We start from the raw sequence: 19,461 nt of genomic DNA, 5'->3' as shown, positions 1-19,461 counted from the left end.
TCCATTTCTCTCAGGCATTTCGGCAAGAGATATTTGAGTGTCCTATCTGTATTATGCCACTTCATCATGCTCATCCTCCAGGCATATTTTCTGACAACGGCAACGATCAGTTTACACGACAGACTGTTCTGCTCTCCTGTTCACACATGTTCCACCATACATGCCTCCAAACATTTGAAGACTTTTCCTTAGGAGAAAGACACATTTGTCCTTTATGTCGCTCTTGTTATCAAAAGAAAGTTCTTGAATATTGATACAAACATGTAGAAATCTCAGAATGAATCACATAATTTAATTGATTTTATGAGGGCCTGTATTACACATATTTGATCCTTGTCAGAACCAGCATCTTGAGGATAAAAATAACCTATTTTCAATGGATGCTGATGGTCATAGAAATAAAAGTTAAATAGGCATTTTTGTTTCTGTTCAAATGTACTGCTTCCCCATGATCACTGTCAGCCAACTGCTTTTCCCTTTGATGGTCTTCCACCAAGCTTCTCCCACTGTCTTCAATACCCCTTTTTCTTTTTCCAGAGATCCTCAATATACACTTGCTTCTATGGCTCCTTTCTTCATTTAGAGGGATCTTTTCTACAACCCTGCCTGGATTTCCAATTAACTGATGTTGAAAACAGGAAGGTACATGCTACTGCTGCCACCAGGGGCTCCAATCCTGTTGCTGAAGTTTGTCAGATCCTTTTACTAAGCTAAGGTGCACTTCCCCTTTAGTGGACTAAAGTTGCATCACAAGATCAACAGTAGGCAAATGGAAAAGCCTAGGAAGTCATTCAGAAGGGGCTGTACTACCAATAACTCATTAAAGACACAAAATGGGTTCAGGAATTTCTTATAAGCTGTGGCCAAATAACATAGCCTGCACCTCTAGAAAGGAAACCAAAATGCATTTAAAGCCTGTCAGCTGTTACTCTCGAATTTTGGGGAAAGGCTTAAAATCCTTTGATCAGTGTCATAATAAATGATGGCCTGAAACTGAAGGATAGCATGCTCCGTGATACCTTGATCTTTAAGTGATCTCTACTAGAGGATCTCAAAAGTACTCTATAACCATTAAGCCTCCACCCCACCATGGGGTGGAGGTAAACCTGTGCTATACCTGGGTATTACTGCTATAGCGCCACACCTTTCAGAGTTAAAGTCTGTTTTTAATACAAATGACAGAAGTGTTAATCACAGTTTAACTTTATTGAAAACACATTTTTAAAAAAATGTTGCTACAAAACACACAAAAATGTGACATTTCAAATAAAGAAAAAATCCACTACCACTCCTTTTCATACACCAAAATTCAAGCCATCTAAAAAAAGCAATTGTTTTCGCATAGTTTTGTAACACTGCAAAGTAGCCATAACTGAAAATTGTATATGACACACATTTTCAGATGACCTATATTTAATTCAAAGGACTTGGTGAGGCAGAGTCACGTCCAGTAAAGGTCTTCATAACTAGTACAGTGAGCATTTTTTTCAGTCACATTTGTGGTGGTCCAAGGTAAGTGCCTGCATACCAGACATTTTCAAGTTAACTAAAACTTGTTCTTACAAAGCCTTGCCTTGCTTTAAACAAACGACTAATTCCACTGAACTCAATGTGACTGCATGTGTGCTTAAAAGTATAGAAGCAAATCTCTGTGGAAGTTGAGACCTCAATTAAAAACAGCAGTAGAAAAGCCTGAATATGCCTAAGAAAAATGTCCATTTAATTCCATGGTTGAACCTACACTAGACTTCAAGGTAGCACACACTGGCCATGTCATCTAGCTGCACTTGAGCGTAGATTTTGATGACAGTGATTAATATCCAATGACAATGTGAATCCCGGGCATACTCCCACTCAACACCAAGACCTTTCTTAAAAAGCCTAGTGAGGACAGGAGCACTGGAGTTCAAGGATGACTTTTCCTGCTGAGGGATTGCAGAAGTTAGCTCAACTCTCACATATAGGTGAAGGAAAACTTATATGTGCTATTTTGGTTTGCATATATGCTTTATCAGGTTAAAAATTCAAATCCACAACCCAAAAACAGATTCATTCTTTTTCCAAAGGAATAGGAACCATGCCAGGTAAGACCAATTGGCTTGAAATCTTACCTCTAAAACTGTGAAGTGACTGAATTAAACTACAGCCATGTTGCCTACCTGGAGCTTGCCTATTCTGCAATAAAGAATTCTGTCAAAGCTAAAAATGTAAGAATTGTCAATAAAAATGACTGGAAACTGGCTACTGAGAAAGATTAATCAATGAATAACGGCTTAGGCCAGTAAGATGCACAAAGTTTAAAAGATCCTTCTTGACGTTTCCTATTTTTTAATTTAGAAGCTTTGCTTCCAAGATACATAGACATTTTTCTCACAATCTGCAGATTCCTGTAAAAAAAAACCCCAAGCTAATATTCTATAACACATATTATAACATAATACATAATTTATGAAATTTTCTGCAGCACAATTTTGTTGAAATCAAACACCTATATATTTCAAAGTTGAGGATAACAGTTTACCCTGACAGATCAAATGTTATCATACACTACTTGGAGTCACTTATTTTGCATTTTGTTTATTCATACATTAAATTATAATATATATATTGACTGCAAAAACCAATGGATGAGAGGTCAGTAACTGGAAAAAATGGTAAATGCTTACATATATGAAAAGGAAAAAGCCAAAAGAACTCAAAGCCTGGTCCAAAAGAAAATACCATCCGACTTAGAAGAGTTTTACAGATCTAAATGAAAACTCCATCTTCAAGGTCAACTGAGTATGGAATGGGGTAGAAACGGCTCATATTGCTGGCAGCAGTTCAATGGATGCAGGATGTTTCAAAAGTCAACTTGTTTTGACTAATGTGTATGTAGATGCCGTGAAGGTCAGTTTCTATGCTAATTTACCTCCCCTTAGGATGGTTATTCCTTCCTAAAAACACATTAGTCTTACACTTTAAACAAAAACCAAAACACGTTAGAGATTGTCTCAGTGACATGTACCCATCTATTTGTTATTACATCTCATTTACAATCACATAACATCCCTGAGGCAAACAGAGCAGAAACACAGAAACTCACACAGAAACATACAGTAGGTAAGTAATGTACTTTTGTATGGAAGTTTGGCAGCTGAAACAGAAACGCTGACGTTTAGCCAGCTGCTCACTGACCACAGTTCAAGAATCCCAGTCGGTATCTGCTAGTGACTGTCGGAGGGTGAACAGTCTCCGAGCACATGAAGACACTTGAATTGAACTATGAAGAGTGGGACATGCATAAATAGGGTTGCCAAAGACCTTTTTCCCTCCCCCCCACTTTTTTCACTGGCAATCTGCAAATGTTTTTTTACTGACACATTTTAGATAATGTAAAGGTAACCCTTCTGCCAGGCCCTGGAGGCAGTAACTTGAGGTAGGTTCAAATTTAGGGATTTAACACCAACTTCCTAAATCTGGTTCAAGCCCACACCCAGGAACATGGGAAAATAAATTTTAATTGCATGTTTTAAACTGAACAAGCCTCCCCACTTGTAAGCGATGTTCAACTGAAACACGGCTTCTTACTACAGGGGGGGAAGGGATAAACGTAGCCTCAGAGAAAAATCTTAATTTAACATCAAGTGAAACCCAAACACTTGTATCCAGCCTCATTCAAATGATGGATCTTCAGTCAAGCTCATGATTTCTTACTGGTGGGGGGAGGAGGGGTTGGTTTGGTTTTGTTGTGGTTTTTTGTTTTTTAAACAGATGGTCTGTAGATTTATGGATAGTTGGCAACCCTGACACAACATGGACAGAGTTCCACACCTTCTTATGCCAGCCAGAAACATACTTAAAAGGTAGCTGAGGAAGCAGGGATGGAACAAGTAAGGATTCACATTTCTTGAAGACAGACCTAACCTTGTGATACCTCGACTTGCTGTGTAGCCAGCATGAGGACACTGTGGGATGTCAACTGTTGAGTCAAGCCTCCTTATTAAATATGGTGCATTTAAAACAAAACTTGAAAACGCTTCCTGAAAAATGAATTCAGTTACTATTCATGTAACTACAAAAGTTATTTAGTAAATTCAATATTCATGAGCCACAGATAACATCAACTGCTAAAACAAAATTTCCTCCTGTAGCATGTCATCAATGCATCTGCGATCTTAAATGGATGAATTAATTTGTGTCTGTAAATGCTGGCTTACTTGCCAAAAAATCCTCTGTAACATTAACTCTGATGGCTGTAAGACATCATTCTTTTAACAAAAATCCAGGAATGACTGTTACATTTCCAAAATCTTTTGATGATAGCACATGATACAGATAAAACTACTGTATATTTAAAAGCAGATATTTTCAATTGTGCATGGAAACTCTACAAGAAAGGATTCACTGATAACCTTGTGCTTGGTACAGTGCAATAAGATAAGCTATTTATAAAATACTAACAGTAAGACCTTATGGCCCATAAGAGATCAACCCCCTCATTATTCTTCTGCAAGAAAAAATCTTGCCAATTTGGGCTAAAGGATATCCATTTATATTTATAACATTCAAGAAAACACAAGTACAAATGAAGAACTAGTGGCCTTAAATTCCTGGGGCTACAATGGTTGTTTTGTTGGGGGGGGGGAATTTAAGCAACTGACTAACATTATATATTCTAGGTTCTCCAAAATGCCATATGGAAGACATCAACCTAATAACTGATATGACCAGTGGCAGGGACTCATCTGGACAATCACTAATGTAATATAAAATTCACCATGAAGGCTTGACCTTTAGCCATTTCCCATGTGATGTACATTCAGTAAATTCAGAGTGTCATTTCCCCATTTGATTTAGACTGTAGGTTTCTCAGGACTACTTCAAGTGTTTTGTACAGTGCTGGGCACACTTCAGACACTCTAAACAGCTTTGACTACCAGCTGCTTCAATATGCTTGAATGACTAAATACCCTAGTTCTAAATGATTTAAAACTTGATCCCAACCTTCTGGACCAAAGCATGAAATAATTCCTTGTTAAACACTTTAATTCTTATGACACTAAAACAACCAACTGTGTAAAAGCTTGGGGGAAACGGGACCAAAAATAAACACCACATTACAAATCAGTAAACGAAGTTTTCTACATATCCAAAAACTGTTACTTGTACAGTAACATATCACAACAATTTAATGCTTAAAGTGTTAAGTACCAAAGATGTGCTTACACTAAAAAAATCCCACCATATTACAATTCTGCCATTCCATTAAATACTGTGTTGCCAACACAGGAGAAAGTCAAGGAGGTGGCTCATTTAAGACATCATCATGTACATTTTTGGTCAAATTTCTGACATCTGGTTTAAGATGGAAACATCTCTTTGCTTTTACCTCATAAGTGAGGCAGATGTTGATGTCATCAAGATCAGCTGTATAAAGGCATAGACTACCAGACTCTACATGAGTCAAAAATATGACGAATGCATTGCCAATATCTATTCATGAATTACCAACTGCTTCTACTTAGGTGAATGTATGTGCCTAAAATATATGTGACCTAGGTTTCACATCTGTAGTTGAAAGGAGTATGTCAGAAGGTTTGCATACAGAATGCTAGTTGCAGGGCTAAGCAGACATTTAAAATGTAGACAGTGTAACGATATAGATAGAGCCAACACTGTCAGCAGTTATACAAGACAATTTCAATTTTCTTTGATGACTGATGATCTGTAAAAATCTTTTACAATACTGGCTACATTTTGGTAATCTATCTGATCCAATACATTTCTTTAACATACACAGCAGAACCCATTAAAGGTGCAACCAACATGTAATTCAGCTTCTGTTTTGGAAGGCAGAGGAAATCTAAGATGAGGGAGAAAAAGTCTTGCCAGAAAACTGGCATGTGTACTTATCCCTGGGAAATGCCTAAACCCAATGCATTTCATCATCACGGTCCATCTTTGGGAACACACACGTGCATGGATTATGATCCATCTTTCCCAATGTTCTTGGATAGCTTATGATAAGGGAAACACTTCTCAAAAAAAGTCTGATCGGTTTCTACATGAATGCTAACATCACTCTAAAATTTGGACAGAACTTTTTACTTCATCTTTAGACAGAATTTCATGGATTCAATCAAAAATTTTAACTTAAGCTTTGGCAACTATCTTAAATCACAATATAACAGGAACCTGGAATGTGCATTATAAAAAGCTAGCGACACTTCATTATCTATCAGTTTGCAAGTGACACTGGAGACGCTTGTAAGACCATGGCAGCACTATCAACTTGTAAAAGCAAGAAACTAGATGCACCTATTATTCTTCACTACAGTTCTAGTGTCTAAGTCCACCCACACTGAACAGGCAGCAGAAATCAATAATGCCTTTAATGATAAATCTTCTTGTAAACTAATATTCACTTTTAAGGAAATTAACTGTAGATACTTGTTTGTGACCAGGATTTTTTCCTTAGTAGGGAAAGAAGTCCAAAAAAAACTCATTGTTAAATCTGAGCAACAGTAAGATACCTCTAAATCTTTAAAAAGTTGAGCAATTTTACTGTCCTTCAGACTTTAATACAACATATCAATAACCATCGTAGGAATAGGTACGCCTGGAATTTAGTTTTGATTACACTAACACTCACAAAAAGGAAAAGGAGATCTGATAGCTAGAACTTGACTTGAGTAGTATTTACATTATGACTTATTTCAATTCAGAAAAGGCAGATTCATGAAAGTGATATTCTTTGGAGTTTGTCTTGTGATGTATTCCAGAAAACTCCTCTGACATGCACTGCATTAAGCACAAATCCAGAGCCCAGAACCGCCTCAGAAAGACAGCAAATAAAAAACCTAAAGAAAGACTACTTCGCTTCAGAATCGGACTGGATATAAACTGGTTGACACAGCTCATTAAGTGTAAGGCCAGAGATCTGCACATAGTTCAGTTTTACACCAACAAAAAATAGTGTATAGTTTATAGCCAAAAGTATATAGTTTAATAGCAGTCTATAGTTTGTCACGCACTGCTTGGAGGACTTCATATTCATTTCCTTTGGCATTCTCATACTAACAAGACTGAATAAACAGGGTTTATTTACCAAGTTTCCTGTGTTTTTTCTGCAAGAGAAAGCATTTAATTTTCTATATACACATATATGTGCATATATGCACACATATATATTAAGAGAAACTAAAGACTGAAGAGATTGTTGAGAAATATTGGATTGTACCTCTGCATAACAGTACAGCTATCAGGATGCAATTCAGAGAAATAAATTTACCTCAAGTAAAACATTTAGGCTACAACTATGTGCAATTGAAGCCTACTAAGCAACCACTAACTACTACTTGTGCGGATTCCAAATAAAAGGAATATATAAGAAATTCTATGCGTGTAAAATTCTGTGTCGTCCTCTATGGCAACTGACCTCTATGGCACAACACTTCTTTCTTAATTTGTAGGATTAAAAACTATATCAGTAAGACATCTGTGTAGCTTTCTACAAAGCACTCTTAGCTCAGATTTAACACTGAAGTGAGCATTTATCTCGTCGTTTGCTAAATTTGGCGAGATATTGTCTAATGGTCACTAAATAAAGTAGTCTTCAGTCACATATAGCTAAGAACAGGAAGCTTAAAATGCTGGCCCCTGAAGAATGCTTTGCAATGTCAGACTATAAACAACTTAGTGATCCCATATGAAAGCAACAGTCATCTCTGGAAATAACTTCACTTTCTCTTATGCTTTTCTGCTAAGGAATATGGTATCTACTGTAAATAATATTCCAGGTAGGGTTATACTGGGTTTCAATTGCATCCTTTGTTACGAAGATTCAAAGTTATTTTTTGTCACTGTATTTATAGCATACACAAGGAACTGTGCTTTTCACATAGTAGTGGAACATCACATCTAGAAACATGAAACTACATCCAAAAACAGGAACTTTCCATCCTCTTCAGTCTTCAAGGTACCTCCTGCATAAACTGCCTGGGATGTAAACAGAATGAACCAAAAATAATCCCATGTAGAACCTGCAGTAGCGAGGTTTCTCAGAAGCAGTGTCCAGAGGGAGACAAACTTGGACCCAAATTAGCAACAAGTAAAATCTATACAAAAATATGTTGATGAGATGACAGGAATGTCATGAGGTTGAAGTTTTCAGCTCTAGTGATTGAAGATGATCGTTCCTCACAGTGTTTTCTGATGCCCGTTTGCAGCAGGCTTTGTTTCTGAGTCTCTTACACTGTTTGACAAGTGAAGTTTATCTAAACCTGAAAAATATTAGTTAATGAAAAACAGAAAAGTTTTCATTTTACAAGTATGGCTATCTAATAAAAAGCCTGTTAAAAACGTACTTAATCTGAACCAGTCCAAGTGCAGTTTTTCACGTTTACTGAACACAGACATGCTTTCCTAGAAACGCAAGCTAAGCTAGGAATTCAAGAAATTCTGCCTTGTGCTGAGCAGGCCAGACTTAAGTGATGGGAATGATCATTCTGGGTTTAATATCCCCAAATCTAAAACATTTTCAAAAACAGAAGCCTAACTTAGTAGCCTAAATATGGATTTAAGAGACCAAGGCCATGTGTAGACGAAACAAGGGGCATGTGCGCACAACACTTCAAACTGGGCAAAATACCAAGGAGTTTTAGTTTGCTGCCCTACAGCCGCAGAGTGAAGCACCAGGCTCTGTGCAGCTCCGTGGCTATGCAGAAAGACCATGCAGGCAGCAGCCCAGGAAGGCAGGCTCCGCCCAAGGGGAAAAAAATAAATGATTGTCAACTTTTTTTTTCTCTTGGGGACTGCCTGCCTGACTTGCACAGAAGCCCAGTGCTTCCCTCCACAGCTGCAGCGCCCCCCACCAGGACTGCCCAAGCCCGGTGCCTGCTGGCAGGTGCCGCTGCTGCCACAACATGGGGGTTTACTTGGTCCTAAATTGAAGACATGTTTTTAAAAACCCACCATTTCAATTTAGGGCCATATTTTGTCTACACATACCCTTAAGACCTAAATTTCCAAAAGTGCCCATGGAACTCAGGCCTGTCAATGACCAAGATGCTTTTGAAGACTATTGGTAATCATATAAATATGGATTTGTAGAGCCTGAAGTTTTAGCTAATTACTGTTAAGCTAGCTCAGGCAACAGTAGCAGACTGCTAGGGAAAGACGTTCAAAAAGACTGAGCCTCAATTTATTCAATCTTGGCAGGGTAGTCTAACCTGCAAAGCTTGAACCGATTTGGAGGTGGACAGAAATGCAGGCACATGCCTGCAGTGGCTCAGGCTAGAAACCAGGGGGTGCTAAAGCAGCCCTCCCTTCCCTTACACAATACTGAGCTGAAGCGGGGCATGGCCAGGCCCTGGCAGGATGCTCCGATTAGCCCAGCAGGGAATTGATACCAGTGTTTATCATCCCTAACACAGTGTTTATCACCCCATTAAGAAAACAGCAGAGGGACAGGATTATCGGTACCTGCTGATTCTGCCTTTGTCACAGCAGGGACCAGAGCCAGCATGTGGTCTGTTAGCTAATACACAGATACCTCCCAGAAAGGCAGAGGGGAGGGGTAATTCCTGCTTAGCAGGGAGTGGGGAGGCAGAGGAGCAGCCTGCAGTCTCTGCTGAGCTCCAGCCAGGGAGCAGAGGGGAAGGGCCAGCTCTGCTGTGGAGCAGACAGCTCCACCCAGCCCAGACATGGTGGAAGTGTCTGGATTAATTTAAACCAGCAGGGGTCTACAGACACTTCATAAACCAGTTTGACCAAAATCAGTTAAGTCTGATACTACATTCAACCAGGTTCATCTCACACTGATTTCAGCCATTTTCAAACTGGTTTATGTGCACTGAATAGCTGTTGTGTTACAGATGTAAACCGGTTTCTGATCACTTAAACTGGTTTATGTGTAATGTCTGTCCCTGTCCCTCCTCTTTCCCCCTTGTCCCTCCCATCCGTCCCTGTTCTGCTCCCTGAGAGGGGTCCCCACCCCCTAGGAAGGGTCTCCAAGGACACCATGGACAGAGGACATACCAGCTGCTTATCTCATGTACCTGACTGGAGGGGGGCTGTGGGCATCGGCATCCCACCTCCAGACTGCTGTATTTTGACTCTGATGACAGCCCTAGGATTCATAAATATAGAACTGCTTGCTGGTTAGTACTGATGCTTTTTTGTTATCACTCTGTATCAATAAATTCGCCTATTATCAACCGGTAAGTGTTGTCGTTAGTCTAAGGGTTGTCCCTGCCTGGAACAAAGGTGTAAGGGCTGAGTTCTTAAAATCCAGTGTCAATAACTGGCAACTCTGCTAGGACACAAGAATAGTAACCTGACTGATCAGGGAATTTGTTGATGCAGAGTGACCCTTTCTAGAGGGGTTAGCCAAGATTTCTAGTAAGGCAGAGTTGTATGGTAATTGACCAGGGTTCTAAGTGTTGTGCAGGAGATGTTGTTTGTTACTGCTGACCAGGAGACTTTGTTTGCTTAGGTCAGGCAGAGTAGTGGATATGGGTACATGCTGTGGTCCACTTGCAATTAAGTACGAATCTCCTGTTGTGTTTGCAACAGGAAGCTAGAGAGCAGAGAAAGTCATCTCTCTGCTGTAAAGGCTGTGTGAATGAACAGGGTCCCTTGACTCTACAGTCCTTGGGAATAGTCTTTTGTGGATGGTTACAAGAGCAGTTATGTGTTTGCTGTGGAATTTGTAAGGTATAAGGCATGCAGGGATGAAATCAGGAAGGCCAAAGCACAACTGGAGTAGAAGCTATCAAGGAATGTGAAGGGTAACAAGAAGTGCTCCTTCCTGCCTATGGCAGGGGGTCGGACTAGATGATCTGTCTAGGTCCCTTCTGACTCATTGATTCTATGATTCTAAGGGTTTCTACAAGTTTGTTGGCAACAAGAGGAAGATCAGGGAAAGCATGGGACCCTTACTGAACTGGGGAGGCAACCTAGTGACAGATGATGTGGAAAAGGCTTAAGTACTCGATGCCTTTTTTAACTCAGTCTTCTCGGGCAAGTTCAGCTCCCAGACAATAGGAGTGGTCCCAGACAACTGGAAAAGGACAAATATAGTGCCCATCTTTAAGAAACGGAAGAAGAAATCAGGGAACTACAAACCAATCAGCCTCACTTCAGTCCCTGGAAAGATCATGGTGCAGGTCCTCAAGGAATCCATTTCTAAGCACGTGAAGGAGAAGGTGATTAGGAACAGTCACCCAGGGCAAGTCATATCTGACCAACCAATAGGCCTTTTATGATGAGAAGACTGGCTCAGTGGATGCTAGGAATGCAGTGGAAGTGATGCATCTTAAATTTAGCAAGGCTTTTGATACGGTCTCCCACAACATTCTTGCCAGCAAGCTAAGGAAGCACGGGTTGGATAAATGGACTGTTAAATTGGATAGAAAAGCAGCTAGATCATCAGGCTCAAAGGGTCAGTAATCAATGGCTTGATGACTAACTGGCAACCAGTATCAAGTGGAGTGCCCCAGGGGTTGGTCCTCAGGCCAGTTTTGTTCAATATTGTCAAAGACCTGGAAGATGGCATACTCAGCAAGTTTGCAGAAGACACCAAGCTGGGAGGAGTAGCACATATGCTGGAGGGTAGGGCTAGGATTCAGAGACCTACACAAATTGGAGGATTGGGCCAAAAGAAACCTCATGAGGTTCAACACGGACAAGTGTGAAGTCCTGCACTTCAATTATGGACAATAATCTTGAACAACCCCATGCACAAGTACAGGTTGGGGACTGACTGGCTAAGTAGCAGCTCTGCAGAAAAGGACCTGGGGGTTACAGTGAACAATAAGTAGAATATGTGCGAACAATGTGCCCTTCTTGTGAAGATGGCTAAAGGCATGCTGGGCTGCATTAGTAGCAGCAATGCCAGCAAATCTAGGGAAGTGATTCTTCCTCTCTATTTGGCACTGGTGAGGCCACACCTAGAGTACTGCGTTCAGTTTTGGGCCCTTCATTACAGAAATGACATACACAAATTGGCAAGTCCAGAGATGGGCAACAAAATTGTTAGAAGGTTAGGGAACATGACTTATGAAGAGAAGCTGGAGGGAACTGAGCTTATACAGTTTGAAGAAGACTGAGGGCAGGGTTTAGTAATAGCCTTCAACTACCTGAAGCATGGTTTCAAAGAGGATGGAGCTAGATTGTTCTTAATAGTGGCAAATGATGGAACAAAGATCAATGGTCTCAAGTTGCAGCCAGGGAAATTTAGATAAGATATTAAGAAAAACTCTCTCACTAGGAGGGTAATAAAGCACTGAGATAGGTTACCCAGAGAAGTTGTAGAATTTCTATCCTTAGAGGGGGGGGTTTTAAGACAAAGCCTTGGCTAGGATGATATGGTTAGGGATGATCCTGCTTTGAGCAAGGGTTTGGAGTAGATGACCTCCTCAGGTACATTCCAAAACTAGTTTTCTATGATTCCATGATTTTCTATTGGCAAAAAAACCCCAAAAAACAAAAGCCAACAGAATATTATATGTCTACTAAGACCAATTAACCAGAAGCTTCCACTAAAACTTATTCCTAACATAAAATGCATTGATCAAACACGTTGTATAAATGCTTGGTATTACTATAACAAGAGAAAGGCAAGTCAGAGGAAACTGATCATATTGATTTATAAATCCATTTCTGGCATTAATATACTCAGGACACTATACCTAAAAGATCAATTGGAGTGTGGGGGTAGGGAGCATGTGAGTATCTCAAAAAAACAGCTGGTGTCCATGTCTTCTACAGACACATTCTGGGTTAGAATACAAGGAAGTTGAGAGGAAAGGGACTTAACAGTGGAGGTCTACTACAGACCACCCAGCCAAGGGGAAGAGCTAGACCAGGAATTCTTAAGTCAGCTCATGGAAGTAGTTAGGTCAAAGGACGTGGTCATCATGGCTGACCTGAACTTTCCAGACATCTGCTGGGAAGAGCAGTCAGCCAGGTCTGACAACTCACATAGGTTCCTAGCTGAGATACAGGACCTCCATCTAACCCAGGAGGCGCACAGCCCCACCAGGGGAGATGCCCTGTTGGACCAGGTCCTGGCCACGGGTGACGACCTGGTGAGGGGTCTGCGGGTGCTCCACCACCTGAGTAACAGCGATCATCACCTGCTATAATTCACCATCCAGCACAAGGTGGCAAAGGCCTGCAGCAAGGCAGCAGCCCTGGACTTCAGGAGGGCGGACCTCAATGAGCTAAGGAGAATAGTCAGGGAGGGACTGAGGTCCCAGAGGGGAGAGGAGTTGGGTGTCCAAGAAGAGTGGTCGTTCCTTAAGGACACAATCCTCCAAGCCCAAAGGGAGGTAATCCCACAAGGATCAAAGGGAGTAAGAGGGTGCAAAAGCTCCCATGGCTCACCAAAAGCATCCCGGAACATCACCTACCTAAAATGCAGGCATACACCCAATGGAAGGGAGGGGCCATCACCAGGGAGGACTATACCTTGGTTGCTCAGGGCTGTAGCGGGGCAGTCAGGAAGGCTAAGGCAGAGATGGAAGAGATGACTAGCTACCCAGATCAAGGACAGCAAGAAGTCCTTTTTTAAATATACAGGGAGCAAAAAGAAGGTACCAGGTAACGTGGGACCTCTGCAAGGACACACTAGGAAATATGGTCGTTGCACGAGACGACAAAGCTAACCTATGTAACGACTTCTTTGCCTCCACTTTCCAGAGCAGGGACCGGGTCACCCTGCCACTGGGACCCCCGCAGGCCCCAGGGGAGATGCACCCAGGCCTAGGGTCAGCGAGGATCTAGTCAGGGAACTTCTGGCGAGACCGGACGTATTTAAATCAGCTGGTCCTGACAATCTCCACCCCAGAGAGCTGAGGGAATTAGCAGAGGTCATTGTGGGACCCCTGGCATGACTTTACTAGCATTCGTGGTGCTCTGGTGTGGTGCCAGAGGACTGAAAAAGGGCCAGTGTGGTTCCCATTTTCAAAAAAGGGAAGGAGGAGGACCCAGGAAACTATCGGCCAGTCAGTCTTACCTCGATCCTGGGTAAGCTTTTTGAGAGAATTATCCTGGCGCATGTCCACGAGGGGCCAGCAGGGGAGATTATGCTTAGGGGCAACCAACACGGGTTCATTAGCAGCAGGTCCTGTCAGACCAACCTGGTGGCCTTCTATGACCAGGTCACAAAATCCTTAGACACAGCTGTAGCAGTGGACGTAGTACTGAACTTTAGGAAGGCCTTCGACGCCATCTCTCACCCCATTCTTATTAAAAAACTGGCGTCGACACCTACACAGTCTATTGGGTCACTAACTGACTGGCAAGTTGCACCCAGAGAGTGGTAGTGGGTGGGTCCTATTCCACCTGGAGGGATGTGGACAGTGGGGTTCCGCAGGGCTTGGTCTTCAGGCCTGCACTGTTGAACATCATCATCAGTGACTTGGACAGGGGTGTAAAAAGCACCCTGTTCAAATTTGCTGACGACACTAAGTGTGTGGAGAAGTGGGCACGCTAGAAGGGAGGAATCGGCTGCAATCAGACCTAGACAGGTTACAAGGGTGGGCGGATGAGAACAGGATGGGATTCAACACTGACAAGTACAAGGTGCTGCACCTGGGGAGGAAGAACCAGCACCATCCCTACAGGCTGGGAAACTCCCTTCTTGTCAGTGCAGAGGCAGAAAAGGATCTTGGAGTCATTATTGATGCCAAAATGAACATGGGCCGACAGTGTGGGGATGCGGGCAGGAAGGTCAACTGCACCTTGTTATGCATCCAGAGATGCATCTCAAGCAGGTCCAAGGAGGTGATACTCCCCCTCTATGCGGCACTGGTCAGGCCTCAGTTGGAGTACCGTGTCCAGTTCTGGGCGCCGCACTTCAGAAGGGATGCAGACAACATGGAGAGGGTCCAGAGGAGGCCACTCGCATGATCAGGGGGCAGCAGGGCAGGCCCTATGAAGAGAGGCTATGGGACCTGAACCTGTTCAGCCTCCACAAGAGAAGGCGGAGGGGGGATCTAGTGGCTGTTTACAAACTAGTCAGGTGGGACCAGACATTGGGGGAGTCCCTGTTCCCCCGAGCACTACCAGGAGTGACTAGAACTAATGAACACAACCTGGCAGAGGGTAGACTCAGGCTGGACATCAGGAGGCGCTACTTCACGATCAGGGCAGGTAGGATCTGGAACCAACTTCCAAAAGAAGTGGTGCTGGCTCCTACCCCGGGGGTCTTTAAGAGGAGGCTGGATGAACACATCGCCAGGGTCGTTTGACCCCAGTACTCTTTCCTACCATGGCAGGGGATCAGACTTGATGATCAGCTCAGGTCCCTTCCGACCCTACCAACTATGAAACTATGAATACTCTAAGATGATGAATTGATATTAGTTGGATAAGGAACATTTACTTTTTGTAGACTTCTCTGTCATAAATCACCCTGTCTACTGGCCTTCATTCTTCATTTAAGGAAACAAACTGAAAACAGCCTGCAGTTCTAAAAAGGTATTGAACCTGTTCGGTCATTAATATTTCATTGATATAGGAGTGCGGACTTCATAGCTCACATCATTATGTGTTCCCATCTGTGAAGAAAAACTTCCTGAGCTAGACAGAAGCAGCTTTGACTCTGCTTTTAGGTGCTACTGGACGACTTGCTGGTTCCCTCCTTGTCAGCTGGCATCACAGCTCTGATGCTCAGTAGTTCAGATATTAATTATTCATTCACATGGGCTAGGGACAGAAATTACACATCAATCAGTATAATCTGTAATAGAACAGAAGGTCAGTGCACATAAACCACTGAAAATGGCAGAAACCAGTTTAAGATAAACCTGGGTGGATGTAGTATCAAACTTAACTGATTTAGATTAAATTGATTTATTGAACTTCTGCCCCAGATCCCCTCCAGGATTCAAGTTAACTTACAGTCCCCTCAGACACAGAGTACTTTGTACATCCCCTGCAAACTCCCCTTGCAGAATGGGCTAGCCTTGGCCCAAGCTGTCTGCTCTACCAGGGCAGGGAGGCAAGCTCTAGCACACCCTAGCATCTGGCTTGGGCCACTGCAGGCATGCAGTTCTATTTCTGGAATCAAAAGTGAATGTGTGTTCACTCACTTATCAGTTCTATCTACACAGCTTAAACTAACCTGTGAATATTGAATGGATTCAGCTTTGGCCTTTTTGATCGTCTGTACTTAGCTCTGTGTATTCACTCAGTCACTAGTACCCCAGACTACGTCACCATGTTTCACTGCTTGTGGAACCAGGTGATTTTCCCCATCAATGCCATAATTTATACACTTGCCAATAATAATCCTCGATACTCAAACCAAGAAGCCAAATTCCAAGAATTTTTTTCTAGATTAAAATAGCATGTTTCAATTTCTTGTTAATTAGCTAGGACTGCTAAAACTTATCTGTACCTCTATTTGAGCCATTTTAGACTCACTGCACCCAGACACAGTGGTACTGCCTGTGAATAGGATAAAGTCCATTTCAAAACTGGAATGTCTACAAGTTTCTGTAAAGCATTTCACATACACAAAATACATGGTATGATACACAGAACATATGCACCATCTCAAAAGGGCAAGTAGGCAGGAAAAGGACAAGGGAGAAACAATGAAGTCAAAGTTAAAAATGAAGACGTTCACTGTTACCTAATGCCTTTAAGAGCTCTTCTCGTACAGCAGAGGTAAACTTTCTGACCAGACAGAGGGTCGTCATTATAGCAAAGAGCAGATTATAAGATAACACAATGTAGAAGTTTCCCAGCCAGTTGAATCTTCCAAAATCTCCAAGCAGATCAAATCTGGTAATTCCTGTTAAAAGTATATTTAACATGTAATTATGCCTGCTAAATTACATTTAATATTTATATTCGAAAGACAGACAAAATTTGAGAAAAATTCTTGATAGCATATCTGAATGACGATGAACACACACACAAGATTAATACTAACCACTAATACACCTGTGGCTGTCCTATGTTAAAGCAAAATCTATTTAGGTATGCAATGGACAGATGTACAATAAAAGATTCTAGACAAAGTTTTGAAGGTCACTGGTATCCTAATTAACTACCGTAAGGTTGTTGACTATACCATAAACTACAATGGCCAACTAAAATATCAGGTATATTGCTCCGTTAATTGTGTGTCTTAGAAATAACCATGTCATGAATTTAAACTTTCTTTTCTAATTTCAATAAACACAATTTTGGAAAAAAAAAAGTCAGGCATATTAAAATCATCAGGAAAGCCAGTTTGCAGTGTTAGTTTCCCCCCAAAAAATCTATCACAAAAGTACCGTAAGTGTTCATGCTGCCTCATATGACAGAGGCATTCCTTTAGATTTAGCTTTGTATGCAAGACAACTGGTTTAAGAGTCAATTCTGTGGTTATTGAATACCTACCCATACCACAAAGTCAGTTTACATTACGGTCTGATGAGCAGTTTAAAATGAGCAGATAATTGACACTGAAATACATATGGCATGGGGATCATAAATAAGATCGCTGTTTTGTCCAAACAGTCCTTCAGTTCTATTCAGGTACCTAGAGCTAGTGAAACTATTGCTCTTCCATTGAATTTGACTTCATCTACTCAGTCACGAGTATAACTCATGAGAAACCCTGAGAATCCAATCCGTCTAACAGGGTAGTCAACCCCAAGGCTCATAAGCTCCAAGACTCATAAGTAATATTTCCCAGATACCTGGAAGTATTTCTATACCAAGAGATGAGAAAACTTTCCAAACCTTTATCTTTATTTACCACAAACAGTTTTCAAGAGTCAGCCTACGAGTTGAGCAAAAAATGCACAGAAGTAAAAATGTTGAGCTTTGAAACAATACCTACAAGAGTCTCCCCTCGCCTCAACACCAAAATCAGGCACACATACACTCTCCAAATAATAGAGCCCTTGTGAAATAATTCCTGGAGGAAGCTTTTAAGCAACCTCTCAATTTGAAAAGGGCTTAAAGTCATTTGAGAAATGTGATCTTCTACACTGATCTTCCATGTTAAATGAGAAAGGCGTGCACAAGTCATGTACATTAACATATAATGGCCCCAGCTCAGAAACGCAAGACACTAGACTGGGGTGGGCAGAATACAGCCTGTGGCCCATATCCAGCCTGCCAATTGTCTCTAACCTGGCCTGTGGCTGGGCAATGCAGGTGGCAGCTCTGGCTCTGGCCTCTGCTGGCCCCATGGGAGATGCTGCGTAGAAGCAGCCCTGCCCACCCGGGGTCATGCAGCAGGCCCTGGGCCAGTTGCACTCAGACCCTGGTGGCTTTGGCTCCAGCCTCTGTTGGTGCCACAGGGATCACTGGATTGAAGCGGCCCCATCCGCCCATGCAGCTCCACATGGCAGGCCCTGGGTGAGCTGTGCTCAGGCCCCAGTTTCCCCACTTGGGCTGGACCAGCAGCACCCCATCTGAATGTGGCTCAGAGCTGGCAAGAGCCACCTCGGGTGCTAGGACCATGCAGTGAGCATTCCACATCTGTGCCTGGAGGTGGCAGAGTTTTGTGGGGCCTTCCAGCAGGTGAAGCCCCAACCCCAGCTCCTGAGTTGCCCCATGCACTGCTGTGAGCTTGCCCAGCCACCTGGCACCTCCCAGCTGCAGCCAGTGCAGCTCCTGTCCCATACACCCAGGTGAGGCTGCCCTCAGGCCCAGGGGCTGGGGCTCCTCCTAGGGGAAGAAGATCACCTGGGCTGATTGGCACAACCCACATGGCCCTAGGGGAGGAGCTGGGGCAAATTGGAAGGGGTTTCTGGGCTTCCCCAGGCTTTGCAGGGGCATGTGTAGATTTCATAGATTTCATAGACATTGGGGCTGGAAGGGACCTTGGAAGATCACTGAGTCCAGCCCTCTGCCCCAAGGGCAGGAAGTCAGCTGGGGTCACAGGATCCCAGCAAGATAAACGTTCACTTGACTCTTAGAGGAATCCAGAGTAGGTGCTTGCACCACCTCTGATGGCAGCAAGTTCCAGGTCTTGGGGGCTCGGACTGTAAAGAAGTTCTTCCTTATGTCCAGCCTGAAATGGTCTTGGAGAAGTTTCTGACCATTTGACCTCGTCATCCCTTGGGGCGCTCTGGTGGTCACCCCTGATAAACTTACAGGCGGCCACCAGGTCCCCCCCCCCGCAAGTCTGCACTTTTCCAGGCTGAAGAGTCCTGTAGCTCTCAGCCTCTCATCCTATGGCCTGTTTTCCTGCCCTCAGATCAGGCGCATAGCTCTCCCCTGGACTCCCTCAAGCTTCTCCACATCCTTTTTAAATTATGAAGCCCAGAATTGGATACAGTACTCCAGCTGCAGCCTCACCAAGGCTGAGCACAGCAGGAAGATGACATCCTGGGATTTGCTAGAGAAGCATCTATGGATGCAAGCCAGGGTTTTGCTCGCTTCACCAGCTGCAACATGACATTCGTGGCTCATATTCATCTTGTGGTCAGTCATGACCCCCAAGTCCCTTTCGGCCGTGGTGCT

The 19,461-nt window shown here is 42.8% G+C and overlaps 2 protein-coding genes across 2 annotated transcripts in view; one reads left to right on the top strand and one right to left on the bottom strand.

Annotated features, from left to right (window-relative positions):
* Positions 1–434, top strand: part of RNF32 (ring finger protein 32) — a 41,349-nt gene extending 40,915 nt beyond the window's left edge. Inside the window, exon 9 of the mRNA XM_090047639.1 lies at positions 15–434. Within this exon, the coding sequence (XP_089903765.1) occupies positions 15–254 (240 nt within the window). The 3' untranslated portion in view covers positions 255–434. The remainder of the gene's footprint in view (positions 1–14) is intronic.
* A 753-nt stretch (positions 435–1,187) lies between these two features.
* LMBR1 (limb development membrane protein 1) overlaps positions 1,188–19,461 on the bottom strand; it is a 109,917-nt gene continuing 91,643 nt past the window's right edge. The window contains exons 16-17 of the mRNA XM_090047638.1: positions 16,628–16,789; positions 1,188–8,264 (exon numbers count right to left, since the gene is read on the bottom strand). Coding sequence (XP_089903764.1) covers positions 8,182–8,264; positions 16,628–16,789 — 245 coding nt within the window. The 3' untranslated portion in view covers positions 1,188–8,181. The remainder of the gene's footprint in view (positions 8,265–16,627; positions 16,790–19,461) is intronic.

This window comes from Crocodylus siamensis, chromosome 5 (genome assembly GCF_052110815.1).
Source record: "Crocodylus siamensis isolate JL-2025a chromosome 5, ASM5211081v1, whole genome shotgun sequence".
Taxonomy (NCBI): Eukaryota; Metazoa; Chordata; order Crocodylia; family Crocodylidae; genus Crocodylus; species Crocodylus siamensis.
This window is presented reverse-complemented; position numbering and strand designations above follow the sequence as displayed.